A 22,841-nucleotide genomic window follows, 5' to 3' on the forward strand; every position below is an offset into this window, starting at 1 on the left:
AATTACCTACAATATATCACAGGTCGTTACAGAACACGTAGGACTGCTGATAGTGGAGATTACCTACAATATATCACAGGTCATAAGAACATGTAGGATTCACTGATAGTGGAGTTTACATCAGGTTTCAGAACATGTAGGACCTAACATGATATTGTGGACCAATAGTTCTAGGATTACCTACATTCCCATGGTAGCTTATCTACAATATTGTGGAGATTTGTTACAATAGATCACAGGTGTTATAGAACAAGTAGGACCAGTGATACTGGAGGTTACCTACATAGTAAATTTTCACGGCTAATAACAGAACATGAGCAGGTTGGTCCCAGGATCATTGGTGATCCATTTAAATATATCACAGGTGGCCCAGTGATTGTAGGATCCGAAATAGTCAGATAAAGTTCAACGGTGTCCCCAGACATTCCATTAGGTTTGACATTTTCCAAGCTGTTTCAATACCTAATACGATTTCCTGTACAATGGAACGTGCAATACAGTTTTACATTCTCCAAGTTAAACCTGTGATAACAGAGTTAAAGTGGTAAACTGTTATATAAGACAACCTGATTAGAAAAAATTACAACACCTTTCAATAACACCTTATAACTATACATGTTCCAAATGAGCAATATCAACAAAATTGACCTGTGTATAAAGGTTATTAGTCTATAAACTCCTATTTTTCTTGTATAAAGGTTTTTTGTCTATAAACTCCCTTTTTGTCCTGTATAAAGGTTTTTTGTCTATAAACTCCCTTTTTGTGCTGTATAAAGGTTATATGTCTAAAAACTCCTTTTTCGTCCTGTATAAAGGTGATTTGTCTATAAACTCCTGTTTTTGTCCTGTATAAAGGTTTTTTGTCAATAAACTCCCTTTTTGTGCTGTATATGGTTATGTGTCTATAAACTACCTTTTTGTCCTGTATGAAGGTGATTTGTCTATAAACTCTTGTTTTTGTCCTGTATAAAGGTGATTTGTCTATAAACTCCCTTTTGGTGCTGTATAAAGGTTATGTGTCTATAAACTCCCTTTTTGTCCTGTATAAAGGTGATTTGTCTATAAACTCCTGTTTTTGTCCTGTATAAAGGTGATTTGTCTATAAACTCCCTTTTGGTGCTGTATAAAGGTTATGTGTCTATAAACTCCCTTTTTGTCCTGTATAAAGGTGATTTGTCTATAAACTCCTGTTTTTGTCCTGTATAAAGGTGATTTGTTTATAAACTCCCTTTTGGTGCTGTATAAAGGTTATGTGTCTATAAACTCCCTTTTTGTCCTGTATATACATGAAGGTGATTTGTCTATAAACTCCTGTTTTTGTCCTGTATAAAGGTGATTTGTCTATAAACTCCCTTTTGGTGCTGTATAAAGGTTATGTGTCTATAAACTCCCTTTTTGTCCTGTATAAAGGTGATTTGTCTATAAACTCCTGTTTTTGTCCTGTATAAAGGTTTTTTTGTCTATAAACTCCTTTTTTGTGCTGTATAAAGGTTATATGTCTATAAACTCCCTTTTTGTCCTGTATAAAGCTGATTTGTCTATAAACTCCTGTTTTTGTCCTGTATAAAGGTTTTTTTGTCTATAAACTCCTTTTTTGTGCTGTATAATGCAGGTGATATGTCTATAAACTCCCTTTTTGTCCTGTATAAAGCTGATTTGTCTATAAACTCCTGTTTTTGTCCTGTATAAAGGTGATTTGTCTATAAACTCCCTTTTTGTCCTGTATATATATGCAGGTGATTTGTCTATAAACTCCCTTTTTGTGCTGTATAAAGGTTATTCGTCTATAAACTCCCTTTTTGTCATGTATAAAGGTGATTTGTCTATAAACTCCTTTTTTGTCTGGTATAAAGGTTATTTGTCTATAAACTCCCTTTTTTGTCCTGTATAAAGGTATATTCGTCTATAAACTCCCTTTTTGTGCTATATAAAGGTTATGTGTCTATAAACTCCCTTTTTGTGCTGTATAAAGGTTATTCGTCTATAAACTCCCTTTTTGTCATTGTATAAAGGTGATTTGTCTATAAACTCCTTTTTTGTCTGGTATAAAGGTTATTTGTCTATAACCTCACTTTTTGTCCTGTATTAAGGTTATTTGTCTATAAACTCCTTTTTTGCCCTGTATAAAAGTTTTTTTTGTCTATAAACTCCTTTTTTGTCCTGTATAAAGGTTATTTGTCTATAAACTCCTTTTTTGTCTGGTATAAAGGTTATTTGTCTATAAACTCATGTTTTTGTACTGTATAAAGGTTATTCGTCTATAAACTCCCTTTTTGTCTTGTATAAAGGTTATTTGTCTATAACCTCCTTTTTTGCCCTGTATAAAGGTTATTTGTCTATAAACTCCCTTTTTGTCCTGTATAAAGGTTTTTTTTGTCTATAAACTCCTTTTTTGCCCTGTATAAAGGTTATTTGTCTATAAACTCCCTTTTTGTCTGGTATAAAGGTGATTTGTCTATAAACTCCTGTTTTTGTCCTGTATAAAGGTGATTTGTCTATAAACTCCCTTTTTGTGCTATATAAAGGTTATGTGTCTATAAACTCCCTTTTTGTCCTGTATAAAGGTGATTTGTCTATAAACTCCTTTTTTGTCTGGTATAAAGGTTATTTGTCTATAACCTCACTTTTTGTCCTGTATTAAGGTTATTTGTCTATAAACTCATGTTTTTATCCTGTATAAAGGTTATTCGTTTATAAACTCCTTTTTTGTCTTGTATAAAGGTGATTTGTCTATAAACTCCCTTTTTGTCCTGGATAAAAGTTATTCGTCTATAAACTCCTGTTTTTGTCCTGTATAAAGGTTATTTGTCTATAAACTCCCTTTTTGTCCTGTATAAAGGTTATTTGTTTATAAACTCCTTTTTGGTCCTGTATAAAGGTTATATATATGACATTGCATGATTGTTTCAGTAGACGGAAATGTCATATCCAGCCAGATTTCTACTATTTTTGTATAGAGACAAAATTAAAAGTTTTGCTTATTTCTATACATGAAAGTTATGTGATAAATAGAATCTTACACTTATGACTATGTGATATGAAATTTATCAAACTTGTTGAATAATGTGATATGCCACTCACCCAAAGGCTAGGGGCATATCAAATTATTGAACTTGTTTGATAAATTTCATATCAAATAGCCACTCGTGTATGATCCTCTATGTATAATTTACCAGTTGTTTTAATTATTGTGTGATTTTTCATGATCAAAAAGACACGAAAATGTGATCTGTGAAAAAATGAAAACATTCATTTTAATTCATTGAAATTCTATTTTCTTGTTTTAAATGAAAACATGTAATTCTTTGTTTTCGAAAATAACCAATTATGGGGTACACACTAAGATCCTAACCAAATAGCCATTATCACATGTAAATGGAAATAACAATGACAAGCACTTAGCACTGCTCCTATCAGGAGGCCATTCTCGTTTTATTCTCTATTTCCAGTCAAAAATCTGTTTTGTCTGCATGTACAATTTTTTCTTGGTCATGTCACACCATAAACACCAATCTCTTGTAGGTTTAAACCTAGAAAGGTCACATGACTATACCTGATGAGACAGCCTGTGCGTACATCTTCACCAAAGTTCACCTGAAGACGGTTGGCCGAGCCCGTGGCACAGTCTCCAGATCCTGTTGATTTGACGAGGGTTAGGTCATACAAGTTCTCCGATATAGCAAAACTGTATAGAGAACAAAAGTTATTAAGCTTTAACAATAAACAATTTTAACAGTTTCCCACTAATTTTGGTCCTTCTTGACTTTTCGACAGGTAAAGATGACAAAACGTTTTTTGCAGTATACAAATCACACCGAATGGGAAAGCTATCAGTCACAAGGATATTCCATTAAACACATACAAAATGTACATTGTGCTCTTGATTTATGCAAGGTATTTGATTCATAAAATCATGTATTTTCAAATTTATTCATTCACTCGTAGGATACATTTGAACTCTTTAATAAAAAGGTAGAATAGTTCACCATGGAGGAGTACTATTAACCCACTTCCTGTTGTGACTAATTCAAAATTTCACGATTTCTATACCAAAACATGTTCTTGAAGATTGACATTCACGGATATAAAAATTGACAGGGATTTCCTATCAATACAAATGATGTAATAATTAATTTGAGGAGATAACTTTCACTTTACTTGGATTACTATATTCGTGAAGATAAATTGCATGCAAAAGAAAGTTGGGTAACATAATACCACTAGTAAGGTTTTATGGCTGCTGGAATGTTACACTGTATGATAAACGGCAAACTTCACCCACTGCGATAACTCTATGTAAGTAAGTGTTCCATTTTGATATCATCATTACATACCTAGAATTACCAGCAATGTTGTACCGGATACCAGCCCTCACCGGTTTCCCAAACAAATACCCTGGGTTTCCACTTTTTTCTACCACATTTGCCTCTGATGCCTACAAAATATTGAAATTTTGTTTTTTAGTATTAATAGACCAATGTCCATGTCTATGATTCATCACTTAGCAATATCAAACTCAAAATGTAACAGCTCTATAATTAAACATGTATATGAACTTGATTTTATACAACAACATGATATTTCAAATTATAAATAAATGAAGAAAATTTTGGTCACTATAGCTACATGATGAAGCCTTATCTATAAGTGTTTGATTATAATGTCCATTCGTCTGAAGATACTCACTCCTACAAATTTGGAGCTGTAAATCTGTGTAATAGGTAGACTGGCCTGGTTGATATTGCCTAAGGTCAGTCTGACCATGGCCGAGGTCACGACCTGCTGAGTCTCCTCGAGAAACTCTGGTACATCAGTCCCATACGTCAAAATATACTCAACCTGAAAAGTCAATCAAATATTTATTTCAACAATTTTCATTGATTTACCGCAATATATGGTGGTATTTAAACATTTGTCAAGCATGAATGGCATTCTTACTACCGTTCTGATTGTGTCCCCTTGTTTGTAATAATTACCTCCTGTTTATCAATAAAATCATTTTCAACAACCACTGTAAAGACCCGTTTTTCTTCCAAAATTGACAAGCTTATTCCCCTGGTTTCTAGGGAAATAAGTAATAACCTTGGCCTGACCATCCAAAATCGTTCACTTGGGTTGAGATATCCGTGTCCATTTGACACATGTAACATATTCTTGTATTATAGATGTGTTTGCCTATAGATGTTATAAATAAGTCACTTTAATTTGTTGGTCCATCAATTTGATCTACTTTATGTGGAAGCCAAGAAACATACATTTCATACTTTTCTGCAAAGAGAGCTTTCAACTTTTTATGGTGCTAAAAATGAGGAAAATGAGTTTTGAAGATATACCCCAAACACAACAAAATATTTACCGGTACAAATGAAAATAATCGTTATAGAAATAAAACTTACCCCAAGCACTACATTGCTACAGGTATCCACAGAAAATGTCGGATCTATGGGACTATTGGTGGGACAGGTCAACGCCTGACCATTCACATCCTGACATCTCACGGAGTCAACGGTTATAGGCACCGTATACGTGTTGTTGTACAGGTCCACTGTTGGGGGAACAAAATTAGTAATAGTAGAAAAAAATCTTAAAAATAAACCTAGACGTGTGTTAAACATGAATGCCCCTGTGTCCATATATAGCAAAGTCCAGGAACAGTGATAGGAGAGTGGATAGTGTGTGGTGTGAAACAGAGAAATACTATATACCAACAAGCTGCCAATCTCCCCTCCCCTCCCCCACCCTGCCACATCCCCAATTCCCACTCCCCTCCCCCAACCTGCCAAATCCCCAATCCCCTCCCCCACCCTGCCAAATCCTCATTTCATGGCAGGGACATATAAAGTATTAAATGAAATTATCCCCTCCTCTCCTCCATTTCAGACTATAAAATCTTAAAACAACAGCAGATCTTTTCATAGGACTGTGTATAGTATGTGCCCTTTTAGGTCCCCAAAATCTGTCAAATTCAAACGTGTTATTTAATGAATAAATTGTTCAGTATCAGCAATCGAGGACTTCCTTAATAGAGTACACTGATCATGAATTCAAAAATTGATTCTGGTTACAGCACACTGAATACAGGTATAGATTAGGGTTACAGCACACTGATTACAGGTATAGATTAGGGTTACAGCACTGAATACAGGTATAGATTAGGGTTACAGCACACTGAATACAGGTATAGATTAGGGTTACAGCACACTGAATACAGGTATAGATTAGGGTTACAGCACACTGAACACAGGTATAGATTAGGGTTACAGCACACTGAATACAGGTATAGATTAGGGTTACAGCACACTGAACACAGGTATAGATTAGGGTTACAGCCCACTGAATACAGGTGTAGATTAGGGTTACAGCACACTGAATACAGGTATAGATTAGGGTTACAGCACACTGAATACAGGTGTAGACAAGGAGCCGCAAAGCTTGGCATTATCCCCCGCGCCCAGTTGTGTATGAAAGCTCAAACATAAAATAAATGAAGCTCATTGTAACTAAGAGTTTAAATCTTGATATTGTCATCCATGTAGGTTTAACTATTTGAACAGAGCTTAGTATTGTCCTTGAATAAATTCATACAACAATATATCCGCTCTCCAGTAACATGACATTTAAAAGAATAAAAGAACACAGAATTGATGTAACATGTTTAAGTAGAAGGAAACTTTAATAATATGGTATTTTTAAATAAGTTTCCATGGTAACAGAAAAAGTATTGAAAATGGAAGGTTCCCATTAGAAAAAGGCACAACTAGAGCACTAGCCTAACATGTACAGAAAGTTTCGTGTAGCCAAGTTGAACGGTTTTTGAGTTATAGCCTGAAATAGAAAGGAAACTTTAATAATATGGTATTTTTAAATAAGTTTCCATAGTAACAGAAAAAGTATCGAAAATGAAAGGTTCCCATTAGCAAAAGGCACAACTAGAGCACTAGCCTAACATGTACAGAAAGTTTCGTGTAGCCAAGTTGAATGGTTTTCGATTATAGCCCGGAATAGAAAGGAAACTTTAATAATATGGTATTTTTTAATAAATTTCCATGGTAACAGAAAAAGTATTGAAAATGGAAGGTTCCCATTAGAAAAAGGCACAACTAGAGCACTAGCCTAACATGTACAGAAAGTTTCGTGTAGCCAAATTGAATGGTTTTCGATTATAGCCCGGAATAGAAAGGAAACTTTAATAATATGGTATTTTTGAATAAGTTTCCATGGTAACAGAAAAAGTATTGAAAATGGAAGGTTCCCATTAGAAAAAGGCACAACTAGAGCACTAGCCTAACATGTACAGAAAGTTTCGTGTAGCCAAATTGAACGGTTTTCGAGTTATAGCCCGGAATAGAAAGGAAACTTTAATAATATGGTATTTTTGAATAAGTTTCCATGGTAACAGAAAAAGTATCGAAAATGAAAGGTTTCCATTAGCAAAAGGCACAACTAGAGCACTAGCCTAACATGTACAGAAAGTTTCGTGTAGCCAAGTTGAACGGTTTTCGAGTTATAGCCGGGAATAGAAAGGAAACTTTAATAATATGGTATTTTTTAATAAGTTTCCATGGTAACAGAAAAAGTATTGAAAATGGAAGGTTCCCATTAGAAAAAGGCACAACTAGAGCACTAGCCTAACATGTACAGAAAGTTTCGTGTAGCCAAGTTGAACGGTTTTCGAGTTATAGCCCGGAATAGAAAGGAAACTTTAATAATATGGTATTTTTGAATAAGTTTCCATGGTAACAGAAAAAGTATCGAAAATGAAAGGTTCCCATTAGCAAAAGGCACAACTAGAGCACTAGCCTAACATGTACAGAAAGTTTCGTGTAGCCAAGTTGAACGGTTTAGGAGTTATAGCCCGGAAACGATACTCGGACGGACGGACGGACGGACGGACGACGGACGCACGGACGGACAGAGCCCAAATCAATATCCCCCGCAAACGCGTTTCGCGGGGGATAATTAGGGTTACAGCACACTGAACACAGGTATAGATTAGGGTTACAGCACACTGAACACAGGTATAGATTAGGGTTACAGCCCACGGAACACAGGTATAGATTAGGGTTACAGCCCACTGAACACAGGTATAGATTAGGGTTACAGCACACTGAACACAGGTATAGATTAGGGTTACAGCACACTGAATACAGGTGTAGATTTGGGTTACAGCACACTGAATACATGTGTAGATTAGGGTTACAGCCCACTGAACACAGGTATAGATTAGGGTTACAGCCCACTGAACACAGGTATAGATTAGGGTTACAGCACACTGATTACAGGTGTAGATTAGGATTACAGCACACTGATTACAGGTGTAGATTAGGGTTACAGCACACTGAACACAGGTATAGATTAGGGTTACAGCACACTGAATACATGTGTAGATTAGGGTTACAGCACACTGATTACAGGTATAGATTAGGGTTACAGCACTGTATACAGGTGTAGATTAGGGTTACAGCACACTGAATACAAGTGTAGATTAGGGTTACAGCACACTGAATACAGGTATAGATTAGGGTTACAGCACTGTATACAGGTGTAGATTAGGGTTACAGCACACTGAATACAAGTGTAGATTAGGGTTACAGCACACTGAATACAGGTGTAGATTAGGGTTACAGCACACTGAATACATGTGTAGATTAGGGTTACAGCACACTGAATACAGGTATAGATTAGGGTTACAGCCCACTGAACACAGGTATAGATTAGGGTTACAGCACACTGATTACAGGTGTAGATTAGGGTTACAGCACACTGATTACAGGTGTAGATTAGGGTTACAGCACACTGAACACAGGTATAGATTAGGGTTACAGCACACTGAATACATGTGTAGATTAGGGTTACAGCACACTGATTACAGGTATATATTAGGGTTACAGCACTGAATACAGGTGTAGATTAGGGTTACAGCACACTGAATACAAGTGTAGATAAGGGTTACAGCACACTGAATACATGTGTAGATTAGGGTTACAGCTCACTGAATACAGGTATAGATTAGGGTTACAGCACACTGAACACAGGTATAGATTAGGGTTACAGCCCACTGAACACAGGTATAGATTAGGGTTACAGCACACTGATACAGGTGTAGATTAGGGTTACAGCACACTGAACACAGGTATAGATTAGGGTTTACAGCCCACTGAACACAGATATAGATTAGGGTTACAGCACACTGAATACAGGTGTAGATTAGGGTTACAGCACACTGATTACAGGTATATAGATTAGGGTTACAGCTCACTGAATACATGTGTAGATAAGGGTTACAGCACACTGAACACAGGTATAGATTAGGGTTACAGCCCACTGAATACATGTGTAGATAAGGGTTACAGCACACTGATTACAGGTATAGATTAGGGTTACAGCACACTGATTACAGGTATAGAATAGGGTTACAGCACACTGATTACAGGTATAGATTAGGGTTACAGCACTGAATACAGGTGTAGATTAGGGTTACAGCCCACTGATTACAGGTGTAGATTAGGGTTACAGCACACTGAACACAGGTATAGATTAGGGTTACAGCACACTGAATACATGTGTAGATAAGGGTTACAGCACACTGAATACAGGTGTAAATTAGGGCTACAGTACACTGGATACAGGTATAGATTAGGGTTACAGCACACTGAACACAGGTATAGATTAGGGTTACAGCACACTGAACACAGGTATAGATTAGGGTTACAGCACACTGAATACAGGTATGGATTAGGGTTACAGCACACTGAATACAGGTATAGATTAGGGTTACAGCCCACTGAACACAGGTATAGATTAGGGTTACAGTACACTGGATACAGGTGTAGATTAGGGTTACAGCACACTGAACACAGGTATAGATTAGGGCTACAGCACACTGATTACAGGTATAGATTAGGGTTACAGCACTGTATACAGGTGTAGATTAGGGTTACAGCACACTGATTACAGGTGTAGATTAGGGTTACAGCACACTGAATACAGGTGTAGATTAGGGTTACAGCACACTGAATACAGGTATAGATTAGGGTTACAGCACACTGAACACATGTATAGATTAGGGTTACAGCACACTGAATACAGGTATGGATTAGGGTTACAGCACACTGAATACAGGTATAGATTAGGGTTACAGCCCACTGAACACAGGTATAGATTAGGGTTACAGTACACTGGATACAGGTGTAGATTAGGGTTACAGCACACTGAACACAGGTATAGATTAGGGCTACAGCACACTGATTACAGGTATAGATAAGGGTTACAGCACACTGAATACAGGTGTAGATTAGGGTTACAGCACACGGAACACAGGTATAGATTAGGGTTACAGCACACTGAACACAGGTATAGATTAGGTTTACAGCACACTGAATACAGGTATAGATTAGGGTTACAGCACACTGAACACAGGTATAGATTAGGGTTACAGCACACTGAATACAGGTATGGATTAGGGTTACAGCACACTGAATACAGGTATAGATTAGGGTTACAGCCCACTGAACACAGGTATAGATTAGAGTTACAGTACACTGAACACAGGTGTAGATTAGGGTTACAGCACACTGAATACATGTGTAGATAAGGGTTACAGCCCACTGATTACAGGTGTAGATTAGGGTTACAGCACACTGAACACAAGTATAGATTAGGTTTACAGCACACTGAATACAGGTGTAGATTAGAGTTACAATGTTTGTTTTTTGGATTGAACTGGCACTTAGTGACGGGTTAATGTTACCAACCTGGGATGAGTACAATTGGTGTGGTAGGGGCAGAAGGAGTAGTGGTGGAGTTATCTGTGGATACAAGGTGTACATTACAATAAACACCATAAAATCAAAGTATTGAAAGTACTGCAGCAACATTAGTGATAGTATAAGGACCATGAAATGACAACATAAATAAACAAATGCATGCTATTTATATAATGATATTACTAAAATGACAATACAAACAAACAAATGCATGCTATCTATTTATTCAGATTACTAATACCATATCTTTAAGAAGATTTTACTCACATGCATTTTGATACAAGTTAATAATAAAATAATCAATAAGCATGCATTAAAAATTTAACAAATGATGCAATATCAATATCACGGGGACATTTTGACCAAGAACAAAAATGAATATTGTTATTTAAGTCTATGCAAGATGCATTTTCCTAAGAATTAATATTATCCCATTGGTGGCTTTTTTGTGTTATTATGCTATTCTTTTTTGTTATTTCTAATTTGTAATATGCACTAGCAAAATTATTTGATTTTGTATCCTTTTCATTTGAGTTTTAACTGTACCATAATTCAAATAAAGGCCACAGATGATATCTGGAAGCATTGGATTTTGTTTCATTTTAAAGGTCCACTACATTCCGGAAACAGATTTTATTGATTTTAAATGGGAATGTAAAACGAGCTTGATAATTTTGTAGAATTGAAAAATTAGCTTACTGTTAATTCTACACTGATCATCACTTTGTGAACCAGATAAAATAAATGAAATGCAGATTGTCTTGTTTTTCCGACGTTGTCCTAATTACCACGCTCCAGTTGACTAAAATTGCGCCTGATCTTCACTGTTCACATGAATTACACAGGGAATATTGCATTTGTTTGGTGTTGAAATCAATCAATAAAAAAATTCTGATGTTGCAATTAATAACAAACTTTTCATTTCTGATTCCAAAAGTTAAACATCAATAACATCAATATTTTGGCAACACAAATTCTCTAAAAAAAATCCCATTTTGAATAGCCTTCCAACAATATTTGCAAGTTCTAGCTGTGCAATAAATCATAACCACACACAGTTGTGCAAAATGTAAAAGAGCCTTAAAGATGCTCCACCGCAGACAGAGCATAAATGATATTCATCATTTGAACAATAATTAGCGTTTAATCGTGTATATATATGTATAATTAACACAAAAAATAATATGAAATTATTTAGTTTGCCTTTGGTGCATGCGCAATCAGTACTTCATTCAATATAGGATATAGTGCCACGGATTTTTTTCGGGATGCAATTACTTATTTTGCATATTTTTAACTTTAAGTAAAATTAGAAGCTCAAACTTTTCAATGTTGGTAATGGTGTAAAGTAAGTAACTTTTGTAACTGAAGAAAAATACTAAATCGTCTACTCCTGTTTTTGATAGTAAAAAAATACTATTTGTCAGCGGTGGAGCATCTTTAAAGAATTTCTAGCAAACAAGAGGCTGAGGGATTTAAGCTTTATAATAATGATACAGTATATTATTAATAAGTTGGCGGGACCATTTGTTTTTAAGGTGTCCCCTTTATAGAGAAGCCTATTACAGTATATGCACATGAAGAAGAGGAAGATCTTTTTACAGTACAAACAATTATTTTCACATATTTACAAGGGTAGAAAAATCAACGAATCAACAATAATCAAACTCTACATAAGACTGATCAAGCAAATTAAACGATACACTTAGCTTGTTTTTGTGAAACAGTCAAGAAATGGAGAGATATGTGTATGTTTTATTGCTAGATTTGGCTGTGAAACAGTCAAGAAATGGGGAGATATGTGTATGTTTTATTGCTAGATTTGGCTGTGAAACAGTCAAGAAATGAAGAGATATGTGTATGTTTTATTGCTAGATTTGGCTGTGAAACAGTCAAGAAATGGAGAGATATGTGTATGTTTTAGTGCTAGATTTGGCTGTGAAACAGTCAAGAAATGGGGAGATATGTGTATGTTTTATTGCTAGATTTGGCTGTGAAACAGTCAAGAAATGGGGAGATATGTGTATGTTTTATTGCTAGATTTGGCTGTGAAACAGTCAAGAAATGGGGGAGATATGTGTATGTTTTATTGCTAGATTTGGCTGTGAAACAGTCAAGAAATGGGGAGATATGTGTATGTTTTAGTGCTAGATTTGGCTGTGAAACAGTCAAGAAATGGGGAGATATGTGTATGTTTTATTGCTAGATTTGGCTGTGAAACAGTCAAGAAATGGGGAGATATGTGTATGTTTTATTGCTAGATTTGGCTGTGAAACAGTCAAGAAATGGAGAGATATGTGTATGTTTTAGTGCTAGATTTGGCTGTGAAACAGTCAAGAAATGGGGAGATATGTGTATGTTTTATTGCTAGATTTGGCTGTGAAACAGTCAAGAAATGGGGAGATATGTGTATGTTTTATTGCTAGATTTGGCTGTGAAACAGTCAAGAAATGGGGAGATATGTGTATGTTTTATTGCTAGATTTGGCTGTGAAACAGTCAAGAAATGGGAGATATGTGTATGTTTTATTGCTAGATTTGGCTGTGAAACAGTCAAGAAATGGGGAGATATGTGTATGTTTTATTGCTAGATTTGGCTGTGAAACAGTCAAGAAATGGAGAGATATGTGTATGTTTTAGTGCTAGATTTGGCTGTGAAACAGTCAAGAAATGGGGAGATATGTGTATGTTTTATTGCTAGATTTGGCTGTGAAACAGTCAAGAAATGGGGAGATATGTGTATGTTTTATTGCTAGATTTGGCTGTGAAACAGTCAAGAAATGGGGAGATATGTGTATGTTTTATTGCTAGATTTGGCTGTGAAACAGTCAAGAAATGGAGAGATATGTGTATGTTTTATTGCTAGATTTGGCTGTGAAACAGTCAAGAAATGGGGAGATATGTGTATGTTTTATTGCTAGATTTGGCTGTGTATTCACAAATAGTTACCACTTTCAAGCCTAACCAGTACATATAACTCCCCAGTAGGCACCTCATGACTGGACAGTGATTTTGAAAGAAAGTCATGATTTGAAGCGTTTTATTTGATTGCCCCATGTTATGAAAACATCATTGCAGGTTCCAGATTATACAGGTTTCAGGTACTCGGATTTATTACTAAATACAAGTTTCCAGTCTATATAGGGTCCAATTTAGACTATCAATTTACACTGTAGTTAAAATTAAATTAGAATTTTTCAAATCTTAAATCATCAATTTCCTGGTCAAAAGTATATTATGTAGGTTACAGTCAATTATACTAAGTATCAAATACATAATTCATCAAAACGCATTTTGTTTTTGCAAATACAGTACATGTAATAATTTTAAAGAATCTGATTAAAGCAAATGCAGTAGTGAGGACAGTAGGCTCTTTCTAAGCTGTAAGGCAGCAGTAGAGATGAGAGGAAGCTATTCTGGTGATATCTTGGATGTAAGGAGGCAGTAGAGATGAGAGGAAGCTATTCTGGCAATATCTTGGATGTAAGGAGGCAGTAGAGATGAGAGGAAGCTATTCTGGTGATATCTTGGATGTAAGGAGGCAGTAGAGATGAGAGGAAGCTATTCTGGCAATATCTTGGATGTAAGGAGGCAGTAGAGATGAGAGGAAGCTATTCTGGTGATATCTGGGATGTAAGGAGGCAGTAGAGATGAGAGGAAGCTATTCTGGTGATATCTTGGATGTAAGGAGGCAGTAGAGATGAGAGGAAGCTATTCTGGCAATATCTCGGATGTAAGGAGGCAGTAGAGATGAGAGGAAGCTATTCTGGCAATACCTTGGATGTAAGGAGGCAGTAGAGATGAGAGGAAGCTATTCTGGCAATACCTTGGATGTAAGGAGGCAGTAGAGATGAGAGGAAGCTATTCTGGCAATAATCTTGGATGTAAGGAGGCATGATAGAGAAGCTAGATATCTTGGATGTAAGGAGGCAGTAGGATGAGAGGAAGCTATTCTGGTGATATCTTGGATGTAAGGAGGCAGTAGAGATGAGAGGAAGCTATTCTGGTGATATCTTGGATGTAAGGAGGCAGTAGAGATGAGAAGCTATTCTGGTGATATCTTGGATGTAAGAAGGCAGTAGAGATGAGAGGAAGCTATCCTGGCGATATCTTGGATGTAAGGAGGCAGTAGAAATGAGAAGCTATTCTGGTGATATCTTGGATGTAAGGAGGCAGTAGAGATGAGAGGAAGCTATTCTGGCGATATCTTGGATGTAAGGAGGCAGTAGAGATGAGAGGAAGCTATTCTGGTGATATCTTGGATGTAAGGAGGCAGTAGAGATGAGAGGAAGCTATTCTGGTGATATCTTGGATGTAAGGAGGCAGTAGAGATGAGAGGAAGCTATTCTGGTGATATCTTGGATGTAAGGAGGCAGTAGAGATGAGAGGAAGCTATTCTGGTGATATCTTGGATGTAAGGAGGCAGTAGAGATGAGAGGAAGCTATTCTGGCAATATCTTGGATGTAAGGAGGCAGTAGAGATGAGAGGAAGCTATTCTGGTGATATCTTGGATGTAAGGAGGCAGTAGAGATGAGAGGAAGCTATTCTGGTGATATCTTGGATGTAAGGAGGCAGTAGAGATGAGAGGAAGCTATTCTGGTGATATCTTGGATGTAAGGAGGCAGTAGAGATGAGAGGAAGCTATTCTGGTGATATCTTGGATGTAAGGAGGCAGTAGAGATGAGAGGAAGCTATTCTGGTGATATCTTGGATGTAAGGAGGCAGTAGAGATGAGAAGAAGCTATTCTGGTGATATCTTGGATGTAAGGAGGCAGTAGAGATGAGAAGCTATTCTGGTGATATCTTGAATATAATTATATATACAAAACAAACCTGTAGTGTTGGAAGGGGAGGTAACTGTACTGTTATCTAAACAACAAAATGTTACTCTAGTTACATATTTTTTCTTAAAATCAATTCGATAATTAAAAATCTGAAATGAAACTTAAACTGAAAAGAAACTTATTTCTGTTGCTGGTCATCAGGTATATGTACATCATAGGCAATCTGTTTATTTCCTTCCTCTCTGTCAGTACACACAAAAACTGACCTCAACAATTTACCAGAAGTTGACCATAATTCAATGAGGTCTTGATATGAATCAATTGCTTAAGCAATACGGGGGTTTAGAAATCCCATAATGATGTGGGTACAATTTACTGTCGATAAGTCCCATCTTTCGGTGATTATGACGTCACGAAACTCACTTCAAATGATGACGTCATAATCACCGGATTGTGGGACTAATTGATGGTAAATTAACATTGTTTTGGGATCTCTAAATTATGGTCAACATCTGGTAAATTGTCGAGGTCAGGATGTACAACATATTCTAAATTTAAAATGTATTTATAAAAAGTGTCTTAATTAAGGAAGTGTTGAAGAAGTCCCAAAATAGTCAGACTTGTTTCCTAATATGAAATTAATACTCATTTATAGTACTGTAAATTGCATCAATAAAAGTAACTTGAATAAAAAAGAAAATTGATAGGAATGACGTTGATTTGCTGAAACACAAAGCCCCACACAGAATTAAATTTCAATACAATATGCAAGCCACAACATCACAAGGGGTCAGCTTTAACATATAAGGTTTTGTAGTCAGTACAGTAGACCAACCCTACTAGTTACCTTGTTTTGTAGTATTCAATCAACTGGCTTAGGTCAGTATTCACAATCATAACTCACATAAAATCAGAAACGTGTATAACATACTGATTTCCACTTTATCCAGACCTACATATAAAATTACCCATCAAATGGAATTCATTATCAAAGTTGTAGCTTCTAGTTACAATAAATAAGAATATGATGGGACGTTATATATAATTATGGACAATTGTGTCCTGTATATTTTATTATCAGATCAATTAAATGTTATTTATTTTATGATCAAGGACGTATATTGTGTTTAAAAATCTTGGTGGATCATAAAAAAGTTTTTAAACAGTGAAATAAATACATACAGTGATGTTAAAATGAACACAAAGTGTAAATATTTCATAGACAAAGAGAAGTGCCATGAGAAACAGCTAGAAAGATAACTTCCTGAGAGTTTTGGGTATTTACTTAAAACATTAGGACAACTTTCCATCTAAGATTGGAGAGTTGTCAGTTATCTCCCTTTAACAGTAAAGGAATACAGTAAACCAACTTTCTTTAGAGAATTTTATAATCTACAAATTTTATAATCTTACAAATTTTATGATCTACAAATTTTATAATCTACAAATTTTATAATCTACAATGTTATAATCTACAAATGTTATAATCTAAAATATTATCATCTACAAATTTTATAATCTACAAATGTTATAATCTACAAATGTTATAATCTACGAATTTTATAATTTACAAATTTTATGATCTAAGTAAATTTGCAAAAGATTATCTTGCAAAATGATATCTACATCATTAGTAAATTGATAGGAATTTCCCTCCAATTTTTAAATCTACAAATGTTAATTTTCCAAAACTTGGCTTGAAATGGGAATTGCGAAAATTAAGTAGTCACTAAAAAAAGTTGGTTCATAGTACCAAAAACCTTCACCAATTGGCCAACACAGGGCTCCATGAGTAATAGAAGTTATCAGCTCAGTGAAAAGACTGTGTGGTGAGTAGTGATGAAACGAGGTCTACTTGTGTCAATACAACCCACAACAAATCGCTAATTCATCTGTTATATGATATGTCTTATCTTTAATCATAAAAAAAATATTCTGCAATAAAAATGTTTTTATTATTTGATTGAATAGTACCAATCTGATTAAAATACAGATCCTTATAACCACTCTGTTAAATAGAGGACAACATCCCATTAGGGGTCATGTTCGGATGACCTTTATACCACCTTTACTTCAAATCAAATACAATTTCTACACCTTGCTACATCAGTTGAAAACACTATTTCATCCTAATATACATATACAATAAATTTTGTCATGCTCTTTGGGCAATAATATGACAACATACATGAAATAATTCTGATAGATTTTTAAAACTATTTCATCCACAAACAAGATTCTGGCAGCAGCAATTTGATTGGTCATATCTAAAGGTCACTAGAAAGTGACCCCTAATGGGATGTTGTCCTCTATTGAACGGAGTGATTATAAGGATCTGTATTTTAATCAGATTGTCTTTAATACCATATATCACAGTGTTGGAGTTAATTTGTTGTCAAAACATAGTGAATTTTTGTGTTTGTGTTTCTTTTTTTTTTTTTTCTTTCTCTCTCTCTTTTTTTTTTAATAATTTATTATAAACATATAATGATCTTGTTAAAAGATTTGAACTTGTCTATCATTCCATCACTACAAGAGAGGAACACAGTGTGTACAGAAGGGTACAGTGCAGAGGATTACTGATTATATCAACAGGCCCCAGGGGCCTGTGTCCTGTACCTGTTGTCGTAACTACGGTGGGAGGAACAGTGGTTACCACCACGGGAGTTGTAGTGTTAGAAACGGAGGTTGTAGCATTGATGTCTGTTGTCACTACTGGAGCTGTAAAAATCCAAGCTACTTACAACACTCAACACAACATCATAATACAACACAACATAACATCATAATACAACACAACATAACATCATAATACAACACAACACAACAGCATAATACAACACAACACAACATCATCTAATTAAAACGTGGTACAAGTTGTGTGTTGGCTCTATGACAAACAGCTATTACCAGATCAGTAGAGGACTACAAATAACACCACACAATTAACACAAAGTCCACTACAGTCCATTTTACTTTGATTTCATTGTGTAGTCTCACAAAATTGATATAATTAATCAGGCATTTCTCAAAATTAATGCAAATAAAAGAAAAACAAGCTTCTACTTATGAATATAGCAACATAAAACAACTTTGCACAGTTTGAAATAATAAATAACTACAGAATAAGATGAACAAGAATTTAAAATAAGTTAAATAACATCATGGTAAACTGGTCAAACACAAAAAAAAACATTAACACCATTTACTTTGGAATGTCACCAAGATCACAAGAAAGGTTTGTCACGATTTGTACAATATTTACATTTACTCTGGTCTACAAGTTTTCAGAAAAAAATCTAACCAAAGTTGAACATTGTCATTTTAAACATTTTATATGTATTGGGATATGACATAGAGAATATTTAGTAGATAAAACACTAGATTCTAGAATGTCTCTCACAATTTTTCTTCTTTTTTTAAGAAAACAAAATATCTTTCTTAGCATTACAAGATAAATGATCATGTGGCACTTGGTGTCCTCCAGGTAAGAGATAAGAGGGAGATAAAGCCTTTGAATCTCAATGACTGTACCTCTATTCTAATGAGTACAAAACCACAATGCATGCGGTATGGGGCGGTAGTCACTAACCTGCTGTGGTGGGGGCGGGGGCGGTAGTCACTGCAGGGTTTGTTACTCCAGTCTGGTTCACAATCCAGTTAAACAGATACGGTGTCTGCAACATTTATTGGGCAATGAATAAATAAAAAATCTATAATTTACACATTAATTAAGTATAGATATAGACATAAATGTAAAACAAGTTACTTTTTTGATAGAGTATTCATAGAGTTATCTCCCATCGGTTGTTATGTTTTTGTGCGAGTGTAACATCATATTTTTCTGAGATGTTAAACTCACAAATTAATGACCCTACAATGGAACTAATTCGTATACCACGTGATAACCGGCTATGTGTTGGACTAGTATCTCCAGTGGTGATGGAATGTAATTTGTTTTAGTTTTCACACTGAAATAACATTAGGGCGAGATATCATCTTCAAGCCTCATTCTAAAACCAATAGAAACAGTAGTCCCACACAAATAGTATCGGGTATCTCAAGGTACGTGAAATAGTCCCATTGATACATACATGCAAGGGCAGATAACTCTGTATTATGCAAAAGTCTTTGAAAGCAGAGGTGTGGCTATAGCCAGCATCTTTGATTTCTCTACAACAAACAAAGTCTTGTTATACTGCCCATTTACATACCATAGGCTCTGATAACATAACTAGCCTGTCCAATAATGTCATACAGACACTTCATAAATATTGTACGACACATGTGTAAAAGCACTATTATATGACATCCCAAGTAGTTTTGACGTCATAATCTATATATGAATTCCCATTATTGTCTCAGTAGATGGAAACGTCACATCTGAGCCGGATTTCTACTGTTTTGTATAGAGACGAAATTAAAAGTTTTACTTCAATTTCTATGAATAAAGATATGTGATGAATAGAAGCTTACACTTGTGACTATGTGATATGAAGGCTCGTGGCATACTAAATTTTTGAACTCGTTCGAGAAATTTCATATCACATACAGTATCTGAATCGTTTAACGTTCCCAGCCTAACGCAAACGCAACGCAAAAAAATCGTCCGCTAACGATTGCTAATGCTAACGATTAATGATTAACTATAAACGATTAACGCAATACCGGCTAACGATTAACGCAAAACGCAAAACAATCGGCTATGATAAACTGGAAATAACATTGTTATAATCACGGACACGGCTTGACGGTAAATAAATTACGGATCTTGACGTTCTGAAATACAAACGAAAGTACAAGACAAGAGCTGTTGGAGAACAGCAAAGCTCGCCTATTCAAAAGAAACAATAGACGAAACAGAAACTTGCTCAAAAACTTTAACGTGAAATGGGACGCCAACGCTGACGCCGACTCCGGGGTGACAACATTAGCTCCCCCTATTCTTCGAATAGGCGAGCTAAAAAACTGGAGTATGTTTGGGATTAAAGTTTCTGTATATAATATAAACATTTGCCTATGAAAACTATATGGAAATGATGAAGTCAAAGACGACAGTACTCAATGCAAAGTTTCCACTTTACATGTACAAAATGTACGTTTACAAAATAAACAAGAACATAGTCATTCAGATCCCCCGCCAATGGAGATATCAAAGCTGAAGTAAGTTTGATTGTGGAGACTTATGTGTATGAAAAAAAAACAGGAAAAAGGAAGTTGAGCTAAAGAAAGATGGAGTATAATTCAAGTAGAGCAGGGCTGCAATTGTTGAATCAGGTATACAGCCTTGACATTTATATAAGACTATATACACAAAGATGGGTGGAGTTTTGCAAAGTAACATTTACCATTTACCATGATATTTTCAGCAATGTTTCCATGGTAACGGAAAAAGTGCAAAAAATGAAAATCTAAAAATAGCAAAAGGTACTACTAAACCATAAAAAGAATGTGCCTATGAAGTTTCGTGGAAATATCTCTGCTGGTTTTAGAGTTATGCTCCGGAAATGAACCTGCTACAAAAATATGATATTTTCAGCAATGTTTCTATGGTTACAGAAAAAAGCACAAAAAGTGAAAACCTAAAAATAGCAAAAGGCACCACTAGACCATAAGAACAATGTGTCTATGAAGTTTCATGGAAATATCTCTGCTGGTTTTAGAGTTGTGCTCCGGAAACGATTCTTACACAAAAATCTGCCATTTTCAGCAATGTTTCCATGGTTACAGAAAAAAGTACAAAAAGTGAAAACCTTAAAATAGCAAAAGGCACTACTAGACCATAAGACTAATGTGCCTATGGAGTTCCGTGCATATATCTCAACCGGTTTTCCAGTTATGCTGCGGAAACAAACCTGGTACAAAAATATGATATTTTCAGCAATGTTTCCATGGTTACGGAAAAAGTGCAAAAAATGAAAACCTAAAAATAGCAAAAGGCACTACTAGACCATAAGAACAATGTGTCTATGAAGTTTCATGGAAATATCTCTTCTGGTTTTAGAGTTATGCTCCGGAAACGAACCTGGTACAAAAATATGATATTTTCAGCAATGTTTCCATGGTTACGGAAAAAATGCAAAAAATGCAAACCTAAAAATAGCAAAAGGCACTACTAGACCATAAGACCAATGTGTGTATGAAGTTTCGTGGAAATATCTCTACTGGTTTTAGAGTTATGCTCCAGAAACCATTCGTACGGACAGACGGACAGATGGACAAACGGACGGACGGACCGACGGACGGACGTAACCCATTTGTATATCCCCCGCCAACTTCGTTGGGCGGGGAATAATTACATGTGCAACTGTATATATGGAGAAAGAATGGTATTATTCTAAAGTGTCTCATTTACCCGATATTTTAAGAAATAACAAATTGTTACAACTTCTCTGTACTGATAATAACACAATGAAGTCAAACACGACTGTACTCGATACGAAGTTTCCACTTCACACGTACGTTTACAAATTACGTGTACAACCGTATGTATTAAGAGAGAATTGTATTATTCTAAGTGTCATATTTGTCCGACATTTTAAGAAATAACAAACAAATTGTTACAACAACACTTTATTGATAATATTACCATCACACTGTCATAACTTTAGTGAAGCGATCAGGCGTATACTGGTACTTTAAATAGTATTATGGTATTGAAATGATGAATAAAACATTTTCACACAGACACATTTAAAATGCAGTAAATCAAATTTCCATCTATATGTTTGATTTCTATTATCCATGTTTCATAACTCAATTAACATCTTATAGTATTTCCCGCATCAATCAAGTTTCAGGGTTTTTTTCAGATTGTAGAAAGGCTCTTCCGCTTACCATGGAAATTGTATTCTCGGAATATTTGTTTCATAACAGATTACACGCTTTATATTACTAGGGTGTGCATTCATAAAAGCTCATTGCTTACAATTGACTAGGCATCGATTTTAGGGTCGTACATGTACATTTACAAATGCACGTACAAACGCCACAGCTACTGTAATAAAGATTGAACATTTGAATTCGTGTTTCGCCATTGGCAGTTCTCTCATTTTATAGTTCATGCATATAATAAAGATATAAAAAATGAAAATATTTCACTTCCGGTTATTTATATTCAAATTAAGTCAATTATGCATAATCATTGATGACAACGACGGTGAAGATAGTGATGCACATGCATATATGTATGCACACTGAAGATTACTGTAAAATTGCATTGCGACAATTTTCTACGTATATTTGTAACTGGTGTAAGAAATATAGTTATTTGATCACATTTCACATCAAG

The 22,841-nt window shown here is 35.3% G+C and overlaps 1 protein-coding gene across 1 annotated transcript in view; it reads right to left on the minus strand.

Annotated features, from left to right (window-relative positions):
* LOC138329917 (tectonic-1-like) overlaps positions 1–22,841 on the minus strand; it is a 57,142-nt gene that overhangs the window by 12,501 nt on the left and 21,800 nt on the right. Inside the window, exons 7-14 of the mRNA XM_069277201.1 lie at positions 19,143–19,227; positions 18,170–18,271; positions 15,600–15,635; positions 10,755–10,808; positions 5,397–5,545; positions 4,687–4,839; positions 4,335–4,435; positions 3,501–3,685 (exon numbers count right to left, since the gene is read on the minus strand). Coding sequence (XP_069133302.1) covers positions 3,501–3,685; positions 4,335–4,435; positions 4,687–4,839; positions 5,397–5,545; positions 10,755–10,808; positions 15,600–15,635; positions 18,170–18,271; positions 19,143–19,227 — 865 coding nt within the window. The remainder of the gene's footprint in view (positions 1–3,500; positions 3,686–4,334; positions 4,436–4,686; positions 4,840–5,396; positions 5,546–10,754; positions 10,809–15,599; positions 15,636–18,169; positions 18,272–19,142; positions 19,228–22,841) is intronic.

The sequence above is a fragment of the Argopecten irradians genome, chromosome 8 (genome assembly GCF_041381155.1).
Source record: "Argopecten irradians isolate NY chromosome 8, Ai_NY, whole genome shotgun sequence".
Taxonomy (NCBI): Eukaryota; Metazoa; Mollusca; class Bivalvia; order Pectinida; family Pectinidae; genus Argopecten; species Argopecten irradians.